General features: G+C 36.4%; 1 protein-coding gene across 2 annotated transcripts in view; it reads left to right on the forward strand.

Moving 5' to 3' along the window:
* LOC149813320 (uncharacterized) overlaps positions 1-14,063 on the forward strand; it is a 32,343-nt gene extending 18,280 nt beyond the window's left edge. Inside the window, exons 2-11 of one of the 2 annotated variants that reach the window (XM_089992375.1) lie at positions 256-342; positions 577-741; positions 1,570-1,658; positions 9,298-9,386; positions 10,082-10,185; positions 10,303-10,381; positions 10,558-10,633; positions 10,720-10,834; positions 10,931-11,462; positions 13,210-14,063. In XM_089992375.1, coding sequence (XP_089848501.1) covers positions 256-342; positions 577-741; positions 1,570-1,658; positions 9,298-9,386; positions 10,082-10,185; positions 10,303-10,381; positions 10,558-10,633; positions 10,720-10,834; positions 10,931-11,462; positions 13,210-13,726 — 1,853 coding nt within the window. In that variant the 3' untranslated portion in view covers positions 13,727-14,063. Of the gene's footprint in view, positions 1-255; positions 343-576; positions 1,659-9,297; positions 9,387-10,081; positions 10,186-10,302; positions 10,382-10,557; positions 10,634-10,719; positions 10,835-10,930; positions 11,463-13,209 lie in introns of both variants that reach the window. The other variant, XM_089992374.1, reaches the window with a different exon arrangement.
* The last annotated feature ends 1,809 nt before the right edge of the window (positions 14,064-15,872 follow it).

The raw sequence follows: 15,872 nt of genomic DNA on the forward strand, positions 1-15,872 counted from the left end.
TTGAATTAACATATTTCAACAAATCTAACCTCATTAGACTAGTGCAGACCTTTTTTGTTACAGGCCTTACACCCTTTCTCGCTAGAAATTAAATTAGTCCTTTGATGATCAGCTTTGACTGATTATTGATTTAGCCTGATTAGACATGATATTTGAAGTTTTTTTTATCTATTTGTTTGGAATTCATTAAGTTGGATATATCAAATTGCAGGTTTGTAGTGGTCTAATGACACTTGTTTAGTAGCTTAATCTCAGGGATTGTGACAGCTGGTGTTGCTGGCATTATACTTTCTGCTGGGGTTGCTTTTGCATCATTGTCTTTACGCAAGAGGATTTCTGCTGGTAAGTAAGATAACTTAGTTTTATCAGGCAGCATGTCTTATTCTTATGGTTATTTAGCATATTTTCTGTATGGAATTAGTTTAATCTTAAGCTGCTTAGCTGTAGCTTTAAATTTATTTACAAAATCCTTCTAAAGGTAGTTTTGACAATAATTTTGCTTCTAGGTCATTTGTTAGTTTTCCATAGTTACACACTGTAGCATGTATTTCTTTCTGATCCTGTTACCTTCTCCAGGTGTTAAGGAGCAGATGAAACCCTTGACTTTGCAGCAAGAAGCAATATTGGCATCTGAAAACAGTGATGAAGTTGATCAGTTGGGAAATGAGTGCAAGTCTGTGTCATCAGATGAGAACAATGTGCTTACAGACAAAACCTTGTCTGGTTCAGAATGTAATACAGGTACAACTAAGGACTCTTTTCCATCTGAAGAATATAGTGAAGCTTCTTCTGAAAGCAGACCTGATGAGGTGACCTCAACACTAACTGTTGAACCTGATGAGTCAAAATCTAATGTGGTTGAATCCAACAATCTTGTCGTTATTAGTGATGAAGTGGGAAAACAAGTTCAACTGCACTCTGATGTTGATGAATTTTCTGTATTACCTGATTCAAATCTGGGAACATCTGATACGCCTGCCTCAGTTACTGATGATTGTCCTGATATGTCTAGCTTAAAAACAATTAGCAAACATGAATCCTCTGACATGGCAAACATATACACAAGCAAAGAAAATATAGGCACTGATCATCCAGCTAGTTTTCCTACACCTGATATTGATCTAGTTAGCTCTCATGAAAAAAATGTTGTCTCAGTGAAAATTGAACATTCCAATCTCCATACCGATGTGCCTTGTGTTTCTGGTAATGAACTTTGCCAAAACCCACCGACTTCTGAATTCTCATTACCTCTTGAACCAAGTGGTCATCACGATTCCTCTTTGGAGTCTGATTTTGTTACATCCACCTCAAGAGAGCAAACTTTTGACCTGGATGAATCAATGTCACAGTTTCCTGTTGATGATATTAATGCATCTCTCAATGGGAGCACTTTAGATGGGGATGAGTCAGTGGATACAGCTGATACTTTGGAATCTTCTTTACATGGAAATGAACCGTACTCTAGTGGGGTTTGTGAAACTGATAGAAGCAGCTCTTTCACTGTGTCACCAAGTCCTGAAATTACCTTTTCCTATGCTGGAATACCTGCTCCATCTTTAGTTTCTGCAGCTCTACAGGTGACTCCTGGGAAAGTAGTGGTTCCTCCAGTCATTGACCAGGTTCAGGGGCAGGCTTTGGCAGCATTGCAAGTTTTGAAGGTATCCTACTATGTTATGAATGGTAATAACTGAAGTAATTGCTGGTGCTAGAAGCTGCTTATTTTTCTTGCTTTCATTTCCAGTCTATCCTTTGCATAGATCCGTTTGTGAATTTTCTGGTTGCTACTTTAACATAAGCGAGATGGCTATCATCGTGGAGTTCTCCATTAATAACAGTATATGGGGGTATAGTATGGGAATGGAGATGGAGTATCCTTGTGACATAGAGTGACTGATCTTTATTATCACAATTCTTTCACAAATTTTCATTTTAAAGGGAAGACCACATCTCTTGTAACTGCATAAGCTTATGTTGGACAGTCATGTGTAAAGGTGGTATCTGTGTGCTTGTTTTTGTTGAATGATTACCTGCTGGGGAAAGCCTTCCCACTGAACTACAGTGAAGAAACAATGTTTTCTTACCCTTGTAATGGTTTATGTTTTGATGTCAAATTATGTCAGAAACTTCACATTTGTTTTAAATTAACATTGCACATTTTGTGCTTTTGATTTCTATAAACATCAAAATGGGAAGATAAGGAAAGAGAAGGTTAAAGGACCACATATCTCTCTGTGAAATTTTATTGTGGGCTTTTGAAATTATACACTTTCATTGTATTTGTTTACTTTTTCAACGAAAACCCTCCTTTAGGAGAAACTTTGTTTTTATAACTCTAGATAATAAGAACTAGGGCTTGCAAAGGCTAAATGCATTCCTCAAATATGAGACGAGTATGACACCTTTGTTAATATATATAATCTATTTTGTTTTAGTTTGCCCGATAGGGGCATTTTCGTCTTTTCACATGTACCTATAGTTGTTTTCTAGAAACAACTATTTTTCTAGTTTAGTTATTATATTTCTTTTTAAAATGTATTTTTTCCTTTTTATTTCCCTTTTTTTTAATACCATTTGGAGCCCCACTCATAGAGTTGTTGGGAGCTCCCCAACGACTCTATGAGGGGAGCTCCCAATGGTCTCCCTTCTCCCCTTTGTTGTGTATAAATAGGGGGCTATGTCACAGGGATTCGGCTAGGAGGGTGCCGCACTCGCGTCGACGCGACTCGACGCGGGTGCGGGTGCCGCACCGGGTGCGGTCAACCCGATCCTGGGTGCGTTGACCGCACCCAGGATCATTAAGGTCTATTTTAAAAAAAAAAAAAATTGCCCAAATGGGCTTCTCGAAATTTTTTTAAAAAAAAATTATGCTGAGTCTGTCAGCTGTGCTGACAGCTGCTGCAGCTGTTCTGTCAGCTGCTGACAGCTGCAGCTGTCTGTCAGCTGCTGACAGCAGTTGTTTGTCAGCTGCTGACAGCTGAAAAATAAAAAAAAAACCTATTCCCCGACCCCTTATATATATATATTACATTTTTGCCCCTGCCGCACCCCCGCACCCGGGTTTTTTGGAAGTGCCGAATCCCCGCACCCGCACCCGCACCCGCACCCGCGCCCGCACCCGCGCCCGCGCCCGCACCCGCGCCCGCACCCATGTGACATAGATAGGGGGTGTTCCTCTTTGTTCTTGTATTGTATTCCAAGCCTCCTTCGATAATATTTTTATTCTTTACTTGTTGGTATTGCCTTTTGAGGCTCTTTGTATTGTCCTATCGTAGACTTCTTGCTTATGCACTTTTGTGCTTATTGTGCCTTTATAATTGTTCACTATTGAAGTTGTTTGATGTTTTTGCATCTTAGGCTTGTAATTCCGCATACTTCATTACATGGTATCAGAGCAAGGTTGTGCTCTTGGTCTCTTGAAAGGTGACCATTGAAAGATCGTGATTCAGAAATCAAAGTTCTTGCCGCAATTTAAGTGGAGGTCATCTTTCGTACTCTTTGTCTTTCTTCTCTCTAAGCCACAATGAAGAATTAACAAAAGATTGATCTCTCCTTCAAGTTGAATGGTATCAATTACATGATGTGGGTATTCACCATAGAAAATAATCTTGAAGGCAAGAAGCTTTGGGGATATGTGATGGGCTCTATTCTAGAACCTCAACTCAAACTCACCAAGATGGAAGGAGGGCAAAAAAAAGCTCTAGAAGGAAATGCTCGCATAAAAGTTATTGAGGATCATCAATCCAAGATAGAAGATTGAGAAAGTAAACATGCCAAAATCCTCGCATGGTTTATGAACAATGTTGAGCTCAAGATATGTGCCAACTTAGCTAAATTTCGTAAGGCAAACGAGGCATGATTTTTCATGAAAGGTATGTATACACAAAAAAATCTTGCATGACAATTCTTTCTTTAAGAAAAAATATGTACCATCAAACAAGGGGACGCGAGTGTCCATGATTACTTTAGCACTCTTAGTTTCTTATGGGATGAACTATTTCTTCTTGAACCCAAGTGGGTTGCTAGTGAAGATGTTGAACTAAGAAGAGAGCAAATATAAAAAAAGCATTTTTTTCAATTTTTACATGGGCTTAGGCCTGAATATGAACAAGTTAGATCTTCTCTCCTTCATAGATCTAAGCCTTTTCCTTTGGAGGATGTCGTTGCCGAAATATGCCAAGAGAAGACTCCTCTTGGTATGATAAAAGGAGAAGATGAAGTGTTAGTCGTGTCCAAACCCAACAATCATGTAAAAACCTACAAGCCTTCACACTTGTGAGGCAAAATAGTTATGATAGAGGCTACAAGAAAACTATTTGTCATCATTGCCATGAACCGGGTCATATACGACCTAATTGTTCCAAGTTATATGAAAACCCTAAGAACAAAATTGCTTTTGTTGAAGAAACCACACCAAGGAAGGAAGAATCAATTAAAAGAAAAGATTTCTTTTCTCTTGCTCAATTATCAGAGGCACTTCAAATGCTACTCAAATCTTCATCCACATCGGGTGTCGCAATAGCCTCATATTCTCTTCCAGGTATGTCTTCTTAGATCCTTGATTCTAGGGCCTCCTTTCATTGACACCTCTTGAGAATGGTTTACCCGACTTATGCACTAATTCAAAAACCTCCTTATGTTTCAACTGTTGATGAAACATCTTTACAAATTAAAAGTGTTAAAACTTTAAATTCCTCTATTTTTTTTTTCCAAAAGTAAGGGTTGTTTCTCAACTAAGTTTAGATCTTCTTTCTGTTTAACAAATTTTTTATCATGCATGTGGAATCTCCTTCTCATTTAAGGGTTGCTCCGTACAGGATCTCCAGTTTGAGAAGCAAATTGGGCAAGGTCATAAGAAGGGAGATCTCTATTACATGAACTATCTAAACCTTCCTCTAAACTCTTTTTGTAATTATGTCCAAGATAAAAATATTGAAACTTGACATAAATAACTTGGACACCCAAGCTTCTCAAAGATGTATCTTATTTCCTTTGGGGAAAAATTTTGCAATGAAAAAAAAATAGTTTGCAAAGATTGTATCTTTGGAAAGATGAAATCCATTCCCTTTCCGAATAGAACCTTTGTCTCTAAGAAACCTTTTGAATTAGTGCATTCAGATGTTTGGGGACCTTCTCTCGTCATATCAAAAGGAGGATATTCATATTATGTTACCTTTATTGATTATTTCAATTGATATATATGGATATACTTTCTTAATTTCAAATCCGATGTCTTTTCTTTCTTTAAAAAATTACATATGATTGTCAAAAATCAATTTTAAAGCAATATCTCTATTCTTAGTTCTGATTCGGGTGGTGAATACTTATCAAATGAATTTCAAAATTATTTAGAACTAAACGAAATTTGTCACAAAAAATCATGTCCTAGAACTCCCCAACAAAATGGATTAGCCGAAAGAAAACATAAACATATTTTAGAAACCACTAAGACACTACTTATTTCTAAAGACATTCCAAAAAGTTTTTGGGCCGAGGCCACTCTAACATCAACTTATTTGATAAATAGAATGATCTCATCATCCTTGCAAAACATATCCCCTTATGAAAAATTATTTGAAAAAATACCCAACTTCAATCGGTTGTGAATCTTTGGTTGCAAGTGTTTTATGCTTTTCTATAAAAGAGATAAATTGTCTCCAAAAGCTATTGAATGTGTATTCATGGGTTATGGAGAAAACCAAAAGGGATATAGATGTTTTGATCCTAAGAGTAACAAACTATATGTTTATAAAGATGTAACCTTTTTGGAAAATGAAAATGGTTTTGAGAAGACAAAGGAAAACAATGAAGTTGATTATACCTTTTTATTTGATCTCTTGCCCCAAGAAGAGTTGAAGTCTTGGGATGATTCTTTGGATGACATAAGGGATAATCCCTTAAATGTTAATGAAAATGGTGATGATAATGTACATGAAGAATCACCCATAAATAATGATATTGTTGATAAACCTATGCAAACTTATACCCTGTGTGAAGAAAGGAATCCTCTAAATGCTTTAGAAAAATATTCTCAAATTCATCGTTAGATGAAACCTCGCTTAAGTGATCCAATCATATTTCCAACCCACTAAATAGGTTTGTATCTTATGACACATTAACACCAAAATATAGGTCATGTCTAATAGCATTATATTTCTATCATGAACCATCACATTATAATGAAGCAAAAAATCTTCTTCAATGGGTTGAAGCTATGAATATAGAATTTAAAGCCTTTAGAAAAGTTAAAACATGGAAAATAACTTCATTATCCATAAAAAAGAAATTTATAGGACGTAGATGAGTTTTAAGGTTAAAACCAAGAGTGATGGGTCTCTAAAACGATACAAAATTAGGTTAGTGGCCAAAGGGTACTCTCAAGAATATGGTATTGACTATGAATAAACATTCACCCTGGTAGCTAGAATGACTAGTGTTAGGACCCTCGTAGTCATTGCATCTATTAAAAAATGGTCCATCTACCAATTAGATGTGAAGAATGCTTTTCTAAATGGTGAATTAAATGAAGATGTTTACATGGATCCTTTTTCGGGGTTTTGTATTGAAAAAAGTAAAATTCTTAAACTTAAAAAGGCTTTATATGGTCTAAAACAAGCTCCAAAAGCTTGACATGATAAATTTGGTAATGTAATGACTCATCTGGATTTTCATTCATGTTATACTGACATTGCTCTTTTTGTTAAAAGTACATGTTTTATGGTTGCTATTCTTCTACTTTATGTAGATATGATTATCATCGGAAGTGACAAACAAAGAATCAATGATGTTAAAAATATTTTAAAAGGAAACTTTGATATGTCTGATTTAGGTTTTTTAAGATACTTCTTAGGTATTGAAGTTGTGTACTCCCCCAGAGGGTACATCCTTTCTTAAATGAAACTTGTTACTGATATTTGTACCAAGTCTGGTATTTCAGATGATAAGAAGATAGAAACTCCAAAAGTAATTAATGTTAAATTGAGGCTTGAAGATGAGACTCTACTTGAAGATCCTACTCCTTACCACTAACTTTTTGGGTTGCTCACATACTTGTTCATCACTCGGCCAGACATAGCTCATGCAATTCACTCCGTTAGTCAGTTTTAGCATGTTCTTACCACTGTGCACATGAGTGTTGTCTTGAGAATTGTCAGATATATCAAGAATACTATAACCAAGGAGGTTTTTCTATCCTCATCTTCTTCATTTGATTTACATGCCTATACTGATACTGATTGGGGTGAAAATCCAAATGATAGAGTCTCAACTACCGATTTTTGTGTATTTTTAGGTGATTATGATTTTATAGAGATGCAAGAAGCAGCATAAAGTATCTCTATCCTCAACTGAAGCTGAATACCGTACAATGACTACTACAACCATGGAGCTTGTATGGATTCAAAGTCTTCTCGGTGATATGAGAATATTCATCTTCACTCTTTCGAATATGTGCTGCGACAATAAGAGTGCAATTTACATCGCAAGCAACCACATCTTTTATGAGCGCACTAAACATATCGAGGTGGATTGACATTATGTACGTGATGAATATCTGAGAGGAACTATTATTGCATTGTCATATGTCACATCAGAATATCAGTTAGTGGATTTCTTCACAAAAGCTCTTCCTGATCCTCGCTTTATTTTTCTCCTTAGCAAACTTTCGGTTATTTTCCCGTAAGTTTGAGGAAGAGTGTTATATATATATACTTATATATATATAATCTATTTTGTTTGAGTTTGCCCGATAGGGGCATTTTCATCTTTTCTTATATACCTATAGTTGTTTTCTAGAAACAACTATATTTCTAGTTTAGTTTTTATATATTTTTTTAAAATATATTTTTTCTTTTTCTTTTCCTTTTTTTAATACCATTTAGGTCCCCAACGGTCATAAATATGACCGTTAGCTCCCCAACGACTCTATGAGGGGAGCTCCCAATGGTCTCCCCTCTCTCCTTGGTTGTGTATAAATAAGGGGTGTTCCCCTTTGTTCTTGTATTGTATTCCAAGCCTCCTTCAATAATATTTTATTCTTGTTGGTATTGCCTTTTGAGGCTTTTTGTATTGTCCCATCGTAGACTTCTTGCTTATGCACTTTTGTGCTTATTGTGCCTTTGTAATTGTCCACTATTGGACTTGTTTGATGCTTTTTCATCTTAGGCTTGTAATTCTGCATACTTCATTACAACCCTTCCCTCTGGTTATTATAAATACATTGATACCTCTCACTATCCATCCCTTAGACACTGGATGTTTTTTGCTATTATATCTTGCTATCTCTCTCCCACGATTTTACTGGTGCTCCCCTTTTCCTAGTTCTGTTAGCATTCAACACATTGTTCCTTATAATTCTATTGCTTCATGCCCCTCTGCAAATGACATTCTGTTTTCTCGATGCTATCCATGAACTTCATTTAATGTATTTCATTAATAATTCTGTCCCTGGCCTCAGATATCCTGCTCAATGTGCACATCTTTGCCATATCTGGTTATCTTCCTTTTAGTTCTTTGTTGCACTGTTCTCTTAGAATGTTCTTTTAGTGCAAATTATTTTGGCAACTTTGAGGGGGCAAAAGGTTTGCGTTTCCCAACTGTTGCAAAGACATTATGAACTCTTTTGGGAGCTCACAGGAGCATGGTGCTTCTAAGATAAATGTCATATGAGCAAGGGTTCAGTTTGTGAGGTAATAGAAATTTGCTTTTTCTTATTTTACTATCTTGAAAATATCACATTTTTATCACAATTAACATGGTAAAAACATGTTTTTAATGTTTTTATATTATTTTTAATTTTTTATATATTTATATATGTTATCTTCTTTATACTTTTATATATGACAATGTTTTCCTGTTTTTTTTCCTAACAAAACCTGTTTTTTCGAAATATCAGTGAGATATTTTCTTGCCGAGATCTCCGAGAAGGAGATTTGTTACTTTGGCTTGATGTAAATTGTGCTTTGTACCAAACTAGTAAGATGGGAATGTAATAACATCAGGTTGTAGTAAGCCATTTTCGTTTCTTCAAGTGTTTTCGTGGAGTTGCTTGGTTCTGTTTTATCTTCTCAGCCCATGATGCACTTAGTGTTCAGCTTGTTGTAGAATGAAAGGATTATTCTATTTCTTATCTAAAGGTTAAACAACAATACAGTGGATTTTGAGATAGTAATTTTTGTTGTTAATGTAGAATAACTAAATGCTTAGTGGAAGTCTGTTCCATTTGAGAATTATATGTAGTGGTGCTTATAGCTTTTGCATCACTAGATGCCAATGTCAATCTGAATGCACCTATCTTGACAGGTTATTGAGCCTGATGTCCAGCCAGGTGATCTTTGCACACGTCGTGAATATGCCCGATGGCTGGTTGCTGCAAGTAGTGCTCTCTCAAGGTGTGCACTGTGACCTTTTCCTGTTGATTTATCAAATAGCTGTATCTTTCTGTTTTCAAGCATCATGAATTCAGGATGACTAATGAATGTTCCACATGTCTGCATCATTATTAGAGTAGCCAAGGATTCCTATGGATACTTAGTCCAGAGAAAGTTTACCAGCAAGTTACCTGTGTTCTTTTTTTATCCTAAATTTTTAGAAGATAATGAATAAGATAAAACAAGTTAGTTTCAAAGTGTCTCAAATCATGAATAACTCATTCTAATATTAAAAGAATATGATTTCTTATGAGTTGGAGTCACTTTCTCTCCTGTAACTTATTAATCTTCACTTCCAATTAATTTTTGTTGTTACAGTGATTAGGGAAAATAACACTTTTTTCACTGGCAAAATGAACTAAATGGAGCATTATTCATTTTCTGTTTTGTATGCAATTATTAGCAAAATAATAGCCAATAAAATATTAGAAGGTAAAAAATTAAGTGAATGCATGTGAAAATTGAAAAAACTTGTTTATTACAATTTGAACAAATAAATTGTGTTTTTGTTCGAGGGCATTTGGTTTAGTTTCTCAAGCCTTTTTTGGTATAGAATAATTTAAAATGGAGCATCAAAGCATCAGGAAATCACATTAATAACATTTCTTGTTGATGCTTTTTTGTTCAGTTGCATAGTAACTGCTTTCCATGTTCAGGAATTCAATATCAAAGGTGTACCCAGCTATGTATATTGAAAATGTTACAGACCTTGCGTTTGATGATATTGCTCCTCAGGACCCTGACTTTACATCAATTCAAGGTGATCAATAAGATTTGCTTCTAGGCCTCGAGGAAGTTCCACTGGGCTTGTTGAAATTTGAAAGTTTTTATTTTTATGTATATGGCATGGTCACCTAACTGATAATGTACAATATAGGCTTGGCAGAAGCAGGACTTATCTCAAGCAAACTTTCGTGTGAAGGGGAGCAAGATAATTTTTTATTTTCCCCTGACAGGTAGCTTACTTGGTATCTCGTAGATATGGTCCTTGTCAATGTGCATTTCTCATAATCTGCACCTGAAGTTCATAAAACAGGCTAGATGATATAACAGTCTTCTTTTTTCTTTATTGCATAAACTGATGTGTCTTTTGGTTCCTAACTTTTTCCTTCCACCCAAAAATGCATTACAGCCCTCTCTCACGTCAGGACCTGGTGAGTTGGAAGATGGCGGTTGAGAAACGTCAGATCCCAGAAGTTGATAAAAAGGTTATTCTTATTCAATATCTAGTTATTTTAGTAGTTCAGATTTTTATGGAGGTAGAAAACTTAAGCTTTGCATTACTTGCTTTCAGACGCTTTATCAGCATTCTGGCTTCATTGACATAGATAGAATAAGTTCAGATGCTTGGCCTGCTCTTATGGCTGATGTATCTGCTGGAGAACAAGGGATAACAGCACTTGCTTTTGGTATGAAAATATTCATTCAATATTTACATGTAAGTAAATGCTTCATTCAAACACTAGAAAATACACTTTGACTGTCTTTTTGTTGTCTAAACATAGGTTATACAAGATTATTTCAACCTGATAAACCAGTCACAAAAGCACAAACTGCTATTGCTATTGCTGTTGGTGATGCTGCAGAAGTTGTTGGAGAGGAGCTTGCTCGTATTGAAGCAGAATCATTGGCCGATACAGCTGTGGCTGCACATTCTGCTCTAGTAGCTCAAGTTGAGAAGGATCTCCATGCAAGCTTTGAGAGGGAACTTGCAATTGAAAGGGAGAAAATATTTGTGGTTGAGAAATTAGCTGAAGAAGCTACAGCAGAACTGGAAAAGATCAAGGCTGAAAGGAATGAGGAGAATAGTCTGCTTTTGAAGGGGCGGGCTGCTGTTGAATCTGAAATGGAGGTTCTGTCAAAATTAAGGCATGAGGTGGAGGAGCAGTTGCAGAGTCTCATGAGTGACAAGATAAAGATATCTTTTGAGCGAGATAGATTTAATAAACTCCGTAAAGAAGCAGAAGGCGAAAACCAGGCTCTTATTAAGTTGCAGTATGAGCTGGAAGTTGAAAGAAAAGCTTTATCTATGGCCAGGTGCACTTTCTTTCTGATATTTCTGTGTTTATAGGTTCTAATCAAACCATATCCATGGGATTATTGACTGGGACTGCACCTTTACTGGCTTATTAACGAGGAGAGTTGCATGATAAAGTTTCCTTTAACAAAATGAAGGTTTCTTAGGAATAAATTAAAAATAATGCTTTGTAGAGCATAATATTGAGGATGAAGCCTAAAACTAAAGAGTAATGGGTTATTGGGTCTTTGAAAACCTACATTCTGATGTTATCGAGGCCCCATTAACTATTTGAGCCTCTCAAGTTTTGTGTGGTTTTTCTTTCTTCATCCTTCACTTCCACCAAGTAATAGACCATTCAGTGTTGACTGTTCTGTGAGAACAACTCTTCCTTGTAAAAATGTCCCTTGTGTTTCTTTATTCCATTTTTTGTTAAAGATTTTCTTTTTTTCTGTTACAGCTAAGCGTCTAGTTTAGTGATATGTAGATTATCATTTTACAGCAGTAAATATTTCAGGCCCCATTCAATATTCTGTGAGGAAATTTATTTGTCAGTCACAATCACTGTTATATTGAAATATTCTTCTTCCAAAGTGATGATAGACTTCATGAACTAAAGGTGAATGCTTTTTTCCTCTGGGCACCTCCAAGTTTCAGCTTTTTTGGATATGGTTTTTCGTAGGATTACTTGTATTAGGATATTAAAAATGGAGAAAACTTTATTATGGAAAGAGTATTTCTTGAAATCATGAGTACAACAGGGCAACTTTGCAGGCAGTCATTGGTCCTAGTACTGCTGTTAGCAAGGGATATTTAACTATGTATTATTGTGGATCTTGTCAACTGGTTTTAGTTGGTTGTTAGTCCAGAACATCAGATGATATTGATTGGTGCATAACCAACTTAGGTCATTGAATCTGGAACTATCTGTGTTTGTATCTTCCTCTCTGTAACATTATAGTTTAAGGGATAATCACAAATTTTGACTTTTTCTTCAATTCATCACAGTTTTAAAAGATTTCTTCCAAAAACAATAAAAACTCAAAAGTATCACAACAGATTGAAATTTTGTCTAAATAAATTTACTGCAGTAATCTCTCATTATAAAGGGCATCCCCTTTTTTTGGGCTGACAGACTGATATTTGTGTCCATGGTTTGAAGAATTCAGTCACTCGATGTTGTCACATTTTGAGTTGCACTATGCAAAATCTAAACCTGGCACAGGTTGACAGCTTATTGTGACATGATGACCTGCTAATTGTATTTGAACCTTCTCTGCTTGGATTTGTAGACCATGGTGTTGTAAGGTATTATGAGAAAAATGACTAATATATTTGGCGGATGTTTCTTTTTTCACTGGAATGTGGAAGCTGGCTCTTTCTGGTGCTCATAACATTATAAAATTCCTTGTCTATGGTTTCTTCCTTTATGTCCAACAGTGTATTGTGGTACTAGTTTTCTCCTTATCGCTTGTCCATGACTATCAAGCGATCTTTGAAAAGTATCTTGATAGCCAGCACTTCTAGATGATTCCCAGAAGAATTCAACTGCTTGAAACTTTGTGATGCTTTCTATAAGAAAAGGCTGATAAACAACTTACTCTAAGAGAGATTTGCTAACAGATGAGTTTATTGGGTTCATACCTGAAAATATTGTTCCCCAGCCTCTATTGCCCATAGCTTCTCTGATGGTGGTCGTTGAAAGGATTGTATCTAACGCTTCTCCCAAGTCGCACACTAGTGATGCTACTCATTGGTGATTTGCAGGGCATGGGCCGAGGATGAGGCAAAGAGAGCACAGGAACATACCAAGGCATTAGAAGAAGCAAGGGATCGTTGGGAGCAGCATGGCATCAAAGTTGTTGTTGACAGTGAGCTCCAGGATGATGCTATTACTGAAGTGACATGGCTAAATGTTGAAAAGTTTTCCAGTGAGCAATCTCGGACAAACAAAACAATTGGTCGGGGTAAAAAGTTGGTGAAGAAGCTTGAGGTTATGGCTAGTGAAGTAAAAGGGAAATCCTTCGCTGTCATTGAAAGAATTATTCAAAAAATAAAGTTGATAATTGAGCTTTTGAAAATACGAGCAGCAGAGGCAGCAAAGAAGGTCAGAGAGGTCAAAACTACTGTGGTTTCAGCTTTGAAAGACACTGGTGAAGATTTATCCCGGAGCACTGCATCGTCGGTTGCTGGTTTTAGTTCAACAGTTAAGAATGGGGTGAAGCGGCTCACTGAAGAATGCAAGGAAGGAGTGGAGAGGATCTCACAGAAGTTCAAAATGTAATTAATCTCTCAAGTTCAATTGGAAGTACCCTTTCTTTTTTCTCCAATTGTTGTGCTTTACATGATTACTGCAATTTGGTAGATGAGATGTAATTTTGGCATACGGCTCTTTTGCCCATTAGTTTATAGACGGGCAGTTATTGAGATTCTGAGAATGAGAATCCACCTCTGTATTTCTGTCTGTCTGTCTCTCCCTCTTTGGAACTCGTTTGTCCCTCAGGAGATGTTTGATGCACCCACATTTCCAAAAACTTTAAGTTGGGGTGTGGGTTTGTGCTCCACACTACAATCGCCTAACTTGTCCTGCTTTCCTGAATAAAGCCCGATTGCATCTAAAACCTCTTTATTTACATTTCCATTTATATTCAAATGTATCTGTTTTCTACTTCGGTAAAGGTGGGATTCCCACAAAGAAATGACTGCAACCTATGACAAGATAGGTGCTTATGTCAAAAAAGCATGTTGGTGATTCCCAATGAGTTTTATCCATGTCATAATCTTGTCAGTTCAGGAACAGGTGAAAGAAAAAGGATGTATGAAACTTGGAGAATGGAAAAGTCAGAAGCATCAGGAGGCCTGTTTGCAAAATTAAAGCTAAGGGTATCTGGTGAATCATCACAAAAGTGTGCTTTATGCCAAAGTTTACGTGAAAAACTGCAGAAAAAACAATTGGGGTCAGCGATATGAACAAAAAAAAAATCATTTTGGGTCCTCCACATGAATCCTTCTCCTTCAATCATTTTTATCCAATGTCATGTCCTCGATCAAAGCATTCACATCCTTTCTTATCATCTTCATCCAAGTCTTCTTAGGCCTACCCCGACCTCTTTTAGCTAATAGATTTTCTCATTTCTTTATCCTTCTAACCGGAGCATCATTAGGCCTTCGTCGAATATGCCTAAAGCATCGTAAACGATTCTCACTCATCTTATTTTCAATGGATGCAACGCCTACCTTCTTACGAATTTTCTCGTTCCGAATCTTATCTTTTAGTGTATTTTCACACATGCATCGAAGCATACACATCTCAGTTGCACTCATTTTTTGCAAATGATGTCTCTTGGCAGCCCAACATTCCGTACCATATAGTAAAGCGGGTCTAATTGTCATCCTATAAAACTTTTTCTTCAACCGCAATGGCATTCTACGATCACACAACACTCCAGTTGCACTTTTCCATTTCATCCACCCAACCTTAATCCTATGATTTACATCACCATCAATTTCTTCATTCTTTTGAATGATAGATCCCAAATATTTGAAACAGTCATCCACCGCTATTTGTTGCTCACCAAGTTTCACTACACTTTCATCACTACTTCGTTGCTTACTAAACCGACATTTCATATATTCTGTCTTACTCTTACTCAACGTAAAACCTCTTGCTTCTAAAGTCGGTCTCCATAATTCTAACTTAGCATTAACCCCAGCTCTAGACTCATCAATCAAAATAATATCATCATCAAACAACATACACCATGGCACATTTTCTTGAATTGATCTTGTAAGTTCATCTATCACTATAGCAAAAAGGAAAGGGCTTAATGCAGATCCTTGATGTAACCCAACCGTTATAGGAAAGTTGGTTGTCACCCCTCCACAAGTGCGGACATTGGTTACTACTCCTTCGTACATATCTTTAATTATACTAATGTACTTGAGAGAGATACCTTTCTTCATCATTGTCCACCAGAGAACATCCGTAGGTATTCTATCGTATGCCTTTTCCAAATCAATAAAAACCATATGCAAATCTTTGTTCCCCTCTATATCTCTCAATAAGTTGTCTAAGAAGATGTATAGCTTCCATAGTTTATCTTCCAGGCATAAAACCAAATTGATTCTCTGATATCATGACCACCTTCCTCAACCTATACTCAATCACCCTCTCCCAAAGTTTCATAATATGACTCATGAGTTTTATACCACGATAGTTTGCGCAATCTTGCATATCACCCTTATTCTTATAGAAAGGCACCAAAGTACTCTTCCTCCACTCATTAGGCATCTTATTTGTCCGCCAAATCTTGTTAAAAAGATTTTTCAACCATATTAAACCTTTCTCCCCCAAGCATTTTTCAGCCTCGATAGGTATACCATCCGGGCCAACTGCTTTTCTGGATTGCATTTTCTTCAAAGTCTCTGCA

This window comes from Nuphar pumila, chromosome 16, assembly GCF_984573655.1.
Source record: "Nuphar pumila chromosome 16, dmNupPumi1.hap1.1, whole genome shotgun sequence".
Classification (NCBI taxonomy): domain Eukaryota; kingdom Viridiplantae; phylum Streptophyta; class Magnoliopsida; order Nymphaeales; family Nymphaeaceae; genus Nuphar; species Nuphar pumila.